The sequence below is a fragment of the Macadamia integrifolia genome, chromosome 12 (genome assembly GCF_013358625.1).
Source record: "Macadamia integrifolia cultivar HAES 741 chromosome 12, SCU_Mint_v3, whole genome shotgun sequence".
NCBI classification, from domain to species: domain Eukaryota; kingdom Viridiplantae; phylum Streptophyta; class Magnoliopsida; order Proteales; family Proteaceae; genus Macadamia; species Macadamia integrifolia.
The window spans coordinates 21,696,590-21,706,565 of record NC_056568.1 but is presented as its reverse complement, the minus strand read 5'-3'; the positions used below and the strand labels follow the sequence as shown (position 1 = coordinate 21,706,565).

Genomic DNA, 9,976 nt, shown 5'->3' with positions numbered 1-9,976 from the left:
AACGACCCACTATTTTTTCTAAGTAGAATAACTTTACAGTTTTGTACTATTCACAAAACATCTTGATAATATGAAATCAAGAAGAATGTGTCCTTAGAATTTAGACATATCTTTAAGAACCGAGTTTTTATGAGGCCACGGTGAGCAGACATCAGTTCATTGTGACCCATCAGAAGTTTACAATAGGAAGGAATTAGGGGGGAGATAAGGGTTGGGGTCACATCTTGATCATGTTTTCCCTTCACCGAACAATTGGAAAACTTTGTCCTAACTTCAAGGAAAGGATTGGATATGCCATGCATCAGTTTTATTCATTTATTTTGGAGCATATCAATATAACACCCAAACAATACATTGAGAAATACAAGTGAAAAGGTCTCTCACTATGTCGGTGTAGGATCTCTACTCCCATGTACATATTGGTATATATGTATAGTTAGTGAGAAGGTTGGGCATGCCGCCAGCTTCCGATAAGCTAGAGGCATCATGGTTTGAGGAATTGGATTGGATTTGTCTGGATTGGTTGGATCGGATTGTTATCAATTTTGACCAATCCTAATTCTTAGCCAATATCGTATTGATGATCAATACGAACAAAAATGGTAAACTAGTAAAATACATTTTTTAATTGAAACCAAGGTTATTTCTATTTGATCAAGCCGATCCTGATTGGAATTGGATTGTTATTGGCCTTGACAGATCCTGATTCTTGACCCTGATTCCATCTTCTCAAACCTTGAGTGACATACATCAATCACAAAGCTGAACACAAAGGCAAGGTGAGGAGGGTTTTTAGAGAAGCAAAAGGGACAAACATTGGCACTAACACATATGTACAGGAGAACGTAGGTGCTAAGGATCCAAACTTAGGCAATGGGGTCTTTTCCAAAGGGGGAGGAGAGAGAGGACTACACATGTTAAGCACTCTGGTAGTGTGCCCAATTTTTTCCAAATAGTTAATTTCTATAACTATTCTATACTGCAACAGCCTTGTGCCATAGGAACCTACTTGGTGAATCAATTTGTAGACACTGGTATTTAGGAAGATATTTCTCATATCATTCTTTATTGCAATTTTGCTAGAGCGGTTTGGTTCAGATGCAATTTGGGACTTGTTGCTGGCAATCTATCTACTGATGATCTACCTCAATGGATACAAAGATGGAGTTCTTTCATTCTGTAATGGAAGAAAGTGGGAGTGATCTTATGACCTAGTGCTCATTTATTTGTTGGTATTTGTGGATAGCAAGAAATGATATGGATTTTGATAAACGAGATTGATAGCCACAAAATGTTCTCTCTAGTTCATGGAAATCTTTCCTTGAATTTTAAGAGTCAATTCCTACTTCACACAATGGAGGAGTATATGCCTCAACGCCTTTGAACCAACCTTGGATTCCACCACCACAACACTTTGTCATGATCGATTGTGATGCAAGTTTGATTCCAAACACCACAAAAGAGGAATAGGTTTCATTGTTCGAAATGACATTGGGCATTGCAATTTCTCATTATCATCTCCATATGCTTTCACTAAACCCATCATTGGTGAATCGATTGTTATTCGAATTGCTTTGCTTGAAGCCATTTCAGAAGATTTTGACAAGCTAATAGTGGAGTCGGACAACAAGGATGTTATCACTTATCTTCAACGGAATGCTCATCAATCACCATTGGAGATCAGACCCATTTTGGAGGATATTTTGCATCTCTTCATATTTTGTTGCTTGTAATTTTGTGTATTTTCCAAGGGAGAATAATAGCATTGTAGACTCCTTGGCTAGGAGGGCCCTGTTGATAACGTGTATGATGGTGTGACCAAATTTCAATCCATGAATATAGGAGATGTGCCAATCTCCATCCATGAGTACTACACGTAATCTATGAATAAATTCTCCTTCACCTCCCATGGGTTGGGGTTCTTCTATCACGAAAAAAAAAAAAAAAAAGTCATCGTTAAATACTGAGGATTTTTTTGTGATAAAATGGTTAAACACTAAGGTGAAGAACATGTCCATAGACATAACAGCACACCACCCAAACAATACTTTAAAACAGACAAGTGACTACTTCGGAGTATGATCTCCACTCCAATAAAAATATCGATATAAATAGTTAATTACGATCAGTTTCCTATACTTGCACTATATTTACTCAAATTTTCTTATTTATTTATTTTTTCCCCTATGAAAGCAAAGGGAGAATCCCAACCGATGAGGTTGTTAGAGGTAAAGGAATTTTCCTAGCATCAAAATGTGACTTGTGTGAGGCAGTGATGGAATCTATACAGCACATTTTTCTTGAATGTGATTATGCTATTCAAGTGTGGAAGAGATTTATGGACAGTTTCGGGGTCACTTAGCAACATCAATCTTCTATGATGGATCTGGAAAAATGGTGGATACGGAAGAAACGTATTTTGTCTGTGACTTGGTCTTGATAGCTAGCATTGAATTTATGTGAGAAAGGAACTCTAGGCGATATGAAAAGTTAAGTCCTTATCAGATTTTAATTAGAAGGAAAATTATCCTGTACCACCCCTAATTTTAAACTTTATATGAGATACCACCATAATTTGCTAATAATATCTAGTATATTCCTCATTTTGAAAATGAAATTATACTTAAATCCACTCTATTAGTTGATTCTCGTTAAGTGATGACGTCAAGTAGGTAAAATTTACTGAATGCCCTAATTATCCTTGAAGAAGGGTAAACTTACCGTTTTACCCTTCATTGTAAAAGCCCAAATTGATGATGGAATCCAATTAGGGCTTCTTCGTTCTCTACGCAGACCTTTCAATGGTTTCTCGACAATGAGGATTTGATGATTCCAAATAATCCCTGACGACTTACCAAAACAAACAGAAGAAGTAACACCTGCCATTGTAGGGAATCCTCATCTTTTTAGGGCAGCATTAAGTCTTGGGCACTATGAGAGACTACCCATAGAGGCTTTTCCTGCAGAGGAAGCGGCCGCCAATGGCATTGACGAAATAGTTACAAACTTGCAATGATGGGTGAAGCGGAGGAGTATTATGCCCATCGGATCTATGGGGAGGAGTTGTGACAGAGCAATGGAGATAAAGGATTTTCTAGATATTCCGAAAAAGAGGCGAATAGATATATTAGGAGTGAGAGGCCTCAAAATGTTAGCTTTCTTAAATGTGATTCAATGTCCTGTTCTTCTTCTTATCCTCTTTTACTGTAATTGATTGGGTTGCATGGTTAATGATTATAAAATCCATGAACATTCCTTCTTCTTCTTCTTCTTCTTCTTCCTAGGAAAGATTGCAAAGGAGATTGGAGAGGATGTGAGAACTGAGAAGAGGAACCATCAATCACATGGAATCTAACTAGGATTCCATCATATTTTATTGGAATAATCTTCATTTCTTACAAATTGGCTAAAAAAATTCCAATTATTGGGGTTGGCAATGGCTAACACTTTATTGTAACTCTGCCTTTTGGTTTTTTTTAGTAGTATTTTCTGTAGTGGAATCCTTTGTTTAGTGGTTGCAGATGAAGAAATATGTCATTTTTTGTGTTTAATAGTTGCTGATGAAGATGTGTCATTTTGGGGGGTCGGTAGGGTCCTTGATCTGGTCGATGGTAGGGTCTGCTCATGTTCCTTCTATTGCCGCTCCAAAATTCCTAGACCCAAGTTCTTTCAATGGCTGCGCATGGCGGCAGTAGACCCAAGTTCTTTCAAGCTGCTCAGGGGTGGCGGTAAGGGCAAGTCGGCGCTCTTCTAGCTAGGGTTCTTCATGGGCTTCTCAAGCTGCTCAGGGGTGGCAGTAGGAGCAGGTCGGTGCTTTTTTAGGGTTCACTTGCAAACCTAAGAAGTAAGGAGTTCTCAAGGAAACAAAAAAGGAAGGATGGGAAGACATAACATGGTTAAAAAGAGTCTTTTCCATTTCTAAACTAATAGTGTTAGGCTTTAGGGTACGTTAGATATTTTGGGAAAATTAGGGTGGTATCTAATATAAAATTTAAAATTAGGGGTGGTAGAAGATAATTTTCCTAATTAGAACGATGAAAAGAGAGATCATGGTGGCTAACCTAAATCTGAAGGGGTGATGCACTTAGTAGGTGATTAAACTGTTGTAGAAGGTTGGGACTGAATATGATTATGCTATTCAGCCTTGGTGGGGGTACCATAGGGAAACACTGAAACAGGCGTTTATAAGACATTTTAAAGGGAGGGTTGCTATAGTAATCTAAGTCTTAAGAGGGATGCTCGCATGCAATTTCAAATTTCACTAGAGGTGTGCAAATATTTTACCTTTTTTTTTTTTTTTTTTAAACGACAAATTTGTTATCCAATTACCAACAAATATGTTTTTTCCACCCAGTTCATTCCAAAACACAAAAACGGACCAGGTGTCACATACATCATGTTCTATTCCAAATTTCTTCTAAAAAACGCATAAACATCAGAACTTAATTTTTTTTTTTTTAATTATTTACTTCAAATGTTACTATACTCATTCCCCAGGAGAAAAAATATATCTTTGCCATATAGAATCTAACTTTCCCTAGTCTCGCGAATATAATTTTCATCTTGAATTGAAATTACCACTCTTTATTTCTTCCTCAAACCCTCAATCTTTGTCCTGAAAAAAATCCCAACAGCACCACCAGTTCCCAAACCCAAGGTTCAACCCCAAAAATGTGGCCCTAACTACAGAGGAAAAAGATGCCCTAGAGTTCAAACTCCAAACTTCTATGGACAGTCACAATGCTGATGATTCATGGAAATCCTTCAAGTCTCTCACAGAAAAACACAACTTTTCTGATGAAGAATCTCTCCAACTCCCTCGTCACTAAGGGTGTATAAATTGGTTTGGAACCTGGTATTTGGTTTGTTTTGGTTTTGATTTGATTCCAAGGAGTGTTGATGTGATTTGGAATCAAATCAAGTCCTGCCTCAGTTCTTAAAACTGGTACTCATCGAATGTGTTCAGTTCCATTTCAGAAATTCGGTTCCTGTATGTTCAGTTCCAGGTCATGAGTTCGGTTTATACTATATCATATATAGATATAGTATAATATATTATATTATAATGTGTAGTATTATACATTTTCCATTGCTCCATCCCTTGGGATTTTCAGCAATATTAGAGGCATTACATTTATTTTTGGGAACAATTATGTGGAGGATGACCCATTGTTTCAGAGAGGTGAGGTTTGTAGTAGACATTCCGGCTAAGAAAGAGGTTGTTTCACAAGTGTCTACAAACTGGCTAAGCCCTCCTAATTTTTTTTTTTTTTTTTTTTTTCATTAGAACTCACTTGGGATGTAAAGACCTAGATACAAGTTGATATATATAGTCTACCATAACATTGCTTCTTTATTATTGATATGGAGTGTCATTCGTTGATAGCAATGCCAAAGGTGGACCACCGAGCAATTTTTTAAGTTCCTCCTTCTCCCTGCTGATGGCAATGCCGAAGGTGATGGGATAAGAAATTTCTAATTTTGTATTAATCTGGGTATGTCTGGACTTTAGTCCTGTACATCACTTTTTATGTTACATTAATATAATTTGCTGAACTTTAGCAATATATATATATATATATATATGTAATAGAATTAGAAAAACTAATATTAATATTAGAAATATATATTTATAAGTATATTAATATACTATAGCATTATACTATATTAATATATTGTAATATATTGGTACCCAAACTCGATTCAGTTTGGTTCAGGCCATCAGATCCTATGCTGGAACCAGAAATAATCAAGTCCAGGGCGCCTTGGTTTTGTACCCAATTTCGGATTGTAATCAAATTCTATTTGGTGTTTAATTCCAATTATTCGATTTTGACTTTCAATTGCAATTCCAATTTGATACCCTTACTCATCACCTACAATCGCTTTCACTTGAAACAATAGAGACCTTGTTAGAGTCCATGAAGTCTGCAAAAACATTGCTGGCGCTACATTGCTTTAAACCAATCTATGTTCAAGACCTAGTTTTTTATTCCTCCTTTCGGTCTTTGAAGAGATCACCTTATAAGGGTGTTAATCGATTTTGTTCTGGTTAGTTTTAAGTTATCAAGGCCAAGGTAGAAATCAGAATTTAGCCATTTATTAAACGGTTCCAATATCCCAAATGAACTGATTAATATACTGATCCGGTCAAATGGTATTAACTAGGTGTATCATTTTAAGTACACATGTAACAAACAAAGCATCTAATAGATTCAAAACAAAAACGAATGTTGGAAATAGCTTGATTTTTATAGAGAGATATTAAAAGACTATTTAGCAGAAATGCTAATCACAATGAACAAATAAATGAGCATGAACCAACCTTTAAGGAAAGTACGTAGCACAATTGTCAGGGACCAACTCCTTACAATTAAGAGGTCATGAGTTGAACTATCCTTGGGGTCTACCTATAAAAGAAAATGGAAAAGGAAGCCTAGAAGGCAACGTGACTTCTATATCCAAACACTGAGAGAGGTAAAATGACCCCCTCCCACCCCATGAAAAATGGAAATTCCATTGTTGTTGATGCTTCTATGTGTGCTCCTGTTGGTATCCATGTTGGAGTATGGGTTACGCTGCCTCTTGAGGAACTCTCTCCCATAAAATAAGGAAAAATGTAACCTAAAAGGCACCATGGTTCCTACACTCAGACACTAGGCAGACAAAATGATCACCACGCCTCTGTTAATGCTTTTGCAGGTACTCCCATTGACTCTCATGTTGGTGTAAGGACCATGCTGTCTTTTAAGGAAGCCCTCGCGAAAAAATAAACATGAACCGATATAGATGCTTCGGTCCAGACCATAGTTTCAAGTATCAACATCGTATCGGCCATATCATATCGGCATCGATTGAGACCAATACCGATACTGATACATGATCGATCTAGATCGATTACCTGTATCATTTCAGACATAAATCAGTAAAAAAAAAAAAATATATATATATATATATATACTTTTTTTAAGGAAAAAAGTGACCGATATTCACTGATATACCTAATCCATGGTCCTGACAGTTTAATTAACTTTTGTTAAAATGAATCAAACGGTTTCATTTTAAAAAATTAGAATTAAATCAAATGGTTTATTGATTTTTGGTTAGGTTCAATTTCTATAAACCATTCCGATTTCCATTTCACTCCCATAGCACACTTATTCGTGGCTTAAATAATGGAGTTATAATTCTTACCCTCAAAAAATAATAATGGAGTTATAATCTTACCAAACAAAATAGGGCATGGGGTTATCCTTAGGGGCCGTCTGATTTTGTATCAGTTGTTTCTGTGCCTAGAAACAGTGGAAACGGTTTTTTCTGTTTTGCACAAAAACAACAGAAACGGTCTTTTCTGTTTTTGTGCTAAGAAACAATTTTTGGAATTACAAAAAGGAATTTGATTTTTTTGTTTCCCAAAACGTTTTCAACAGTGTAGTCGGGTCTAAGACATGAGTGAAGGCACGACGTTGTAGGTATGCAACTCACCAGTGAAGGAATGATGTTGTAGGTATGCAACTCAGTAGTGAAGGCATGACGTTGGAGTTGCAGGTATGCTTCATGGAGATGAGCTTTAGAAGGATGAAGACAATCCGAAACTGTGAGCTTCACACAACCAAGTTGGAGTCGCCGCATCTGGATAGCGAAAAGTTTCAACAATGAGGTTGGGGTTGGGTAGGTCGAGTGAAGTATCGAGTTTTTCACAATTTTTGTCCCTCCCATTTGTCTCTAGAAACAAAGAAACAAGTTTGACTTGTTTCTCCATTCCTGTTTTTAAGCACATAAATAAACATAAATTTTTACTTCTATTTCCAAAAACAAGTGAAACGAAGCAAAAAAATCAAACGGTATTAAGGGTGTTTTTCTATTTCTGAACATAAAAAACCGAAAAAACACGTTTTAAAAAATAAAATCAAACGGACCCTTAATCAATATATAGCCTTGGAACATTCTGAATATTCTTTTTTTTTTTTGGGGGGGGGTGGGTTTGGGGTGGTAAAACATTCTGAATATATTAAAAAAAATACATTCTGAGTGGTTAGAACGCCACAACGTTGCCAATTCAGCCAATACGCCCTAAGTTGTCGTCCGAGAAATCGAATTGTAGCTTTGAAAAATTATAATTAAGTGGAAGCGTAGCCTTTGCGATGTGTGGGGGGTCGCCAATTAAAGCAACGTGCGTCCTCCAAAGAAACGTCAGCGCTGACCTCTCCCCTTTTAAGACTTATTAATTGTATTAGAAGATGACGGCGTGCTAATTGGAGTTGAATGTTCGAAATGAAAGACGCGAGTTGAAGAGAGAAACTCCTTCTTAATCTTTTTTAAACTCTTTTTAAAGAGAAAAGTCAAACGGAGTTGGAGTTGAAAGATTATGTTTTTTTGCTACTAGAAGGATATGCCAAAGATAGGATATCGATAACGTGTTTTGACTATCTAGATTTAGACCCTCTCTTTCTCTGATATAAAAGGTCTAACGTCCACAAACTTTCGCAAACCGATCTGCAACTTCAAACGAAGTCATCCCAAACTTTAATCTAAGTACTCAACAATTCTTCCCCTTTCTTGGTTTTGTTTCATTCTTATTTTGAGATCTGGGTTTCTGTTTGTTTCAACTATTCGTCTCCAGATCTCTTGAAATATTAAGCTTCATTCTCTTCCACAGCTTTTCCAGGTTTCGGTTCTTCAATACTTTCAAGATGGATGAAGTCGACGTTCCATCCTATTTTCTCTGCCCGATCTCTCAGGAAATCATGAGAGATCCAGTGACTGTATCCTCTGGAATAACCTACGATCGGGAGTCCATAGAGAGATGGATATCCTCCAGCAAGAACACTAGTACGTGCCCCGTCACGAGACAACCCTTGTCTTCAGATACGGATCTGATCCCAAACCACTCTCTCAGACGATTGATCCAAGCATGGTGCACTCTCAATGCTTCCAAAGGTATCGAACGAATCCCAACACCAAAGCTTCCAGTTGATAAAGCCCAAATTATCAAACTCCTCAATGAGGGTAACGCTCTTCAACATCAGATGAGATGCCTCCAAAGTCTCAGATCCATTGCCAATGAAAACGAGAGGAACCGTAGATGTTTGGAGTCTGCAGGAGCAGTTGAGTTCTTGGCTACAATCGTAGCCAACGAGGATAGCTCAAGTTCCAATGATGAAGAAGCTCTATACATTCTTTATCGTCTCCAGATCTCAGAGGCTGGCCTCAAGAAACTTATCATCAGAAGATCAAATGGTGAAGACTTCATTGAGACCTTGATGAGGGTCTTGCAACATGGGACCTACCCATCTCGTGCTTACGCTGCATTGCTTCTGAAATCCATGTTTGAGGTGTGTGATCCCATTTATCTGATGGCCTTACGAGTGGAACACTTTGCTCAGATCGTGAATGTTTTGCGTGACCAGATCTCCAAACAGGCATCTAAGGCTTCGTTACAGATCATGGTTGAGATCTGTCATTGGACTCGAAACAGGATCAAAGCCGTGGAAGCTGGTGCAGTTTCAGTGTTGATCGAGATCCTCCTAGAGACGACAACAGAGAAGAGAGATTCCGAGATGGTGTTGGTGGTGTTGGATCAGTTATGTGGATGTGCAGAAGGGAGAGCTGAATTGTTAGGGCACGGAGCTGGAATAGCTGTGGTGTCCAAGAAGATACTTAGGGTTTCACATTTGGCCACTGAAAGAGGAGTTAGGATACTATCTTCGATATCAAGGTTCTATCCTACTTCATTTGTTCTTCAAGAGATGCTACAAGTTGGGGTTGTTTCCAAGTTGTGTTTGGTGCTTCAAGTGGACTGTAGCCTAATCACCAAGGAGAAGGCCAAGGAGATGCTTAAGTTGCATTCTAGGGTTTGGAAGAATTCTTCATGTATACCTGTCCATCTACTTTCTTCTTATCCATCATCTTAATTAATACATTCACAAGGAAGGTGAAAGCAGTTAGTCTTGTGTACATAATTAGATAAAAGAAA

General features: G+C 37.6%; 1 protein-coding gene across 1 annotated transcript; it reads left to right on the top strand.

The window, feature by feature from the left end:
* The first annotated feature begins 8,504 nt into the window (after positions 1–8,504).
* Positions 8,505–9,976, top strand: LOC122057069 (E3 ubiquitin-protein ligase PUB23-like). Its single transcript, XM_042619064.1, has one exon. It carries the CDS (start codon positions 8,694–8,696, stop codon positions 9,912–9,914), a length of 1,221 nt encoding a protein of 406 aa, XP_042474998.1. The 5' UTR covers positions 8,505–8,693; the 3' UTR covers positions 9,915–9,976.

What these genes read in the sequence shown, in the direction of transcription:
- LOC122057069 (XM_042619064.1), top strand. Translation starts at nt 8,694, where the DNA reads ATGGATGAAGTCGACGTTCCATCCTATTTTCTCTGCCCGATCTCTCAG.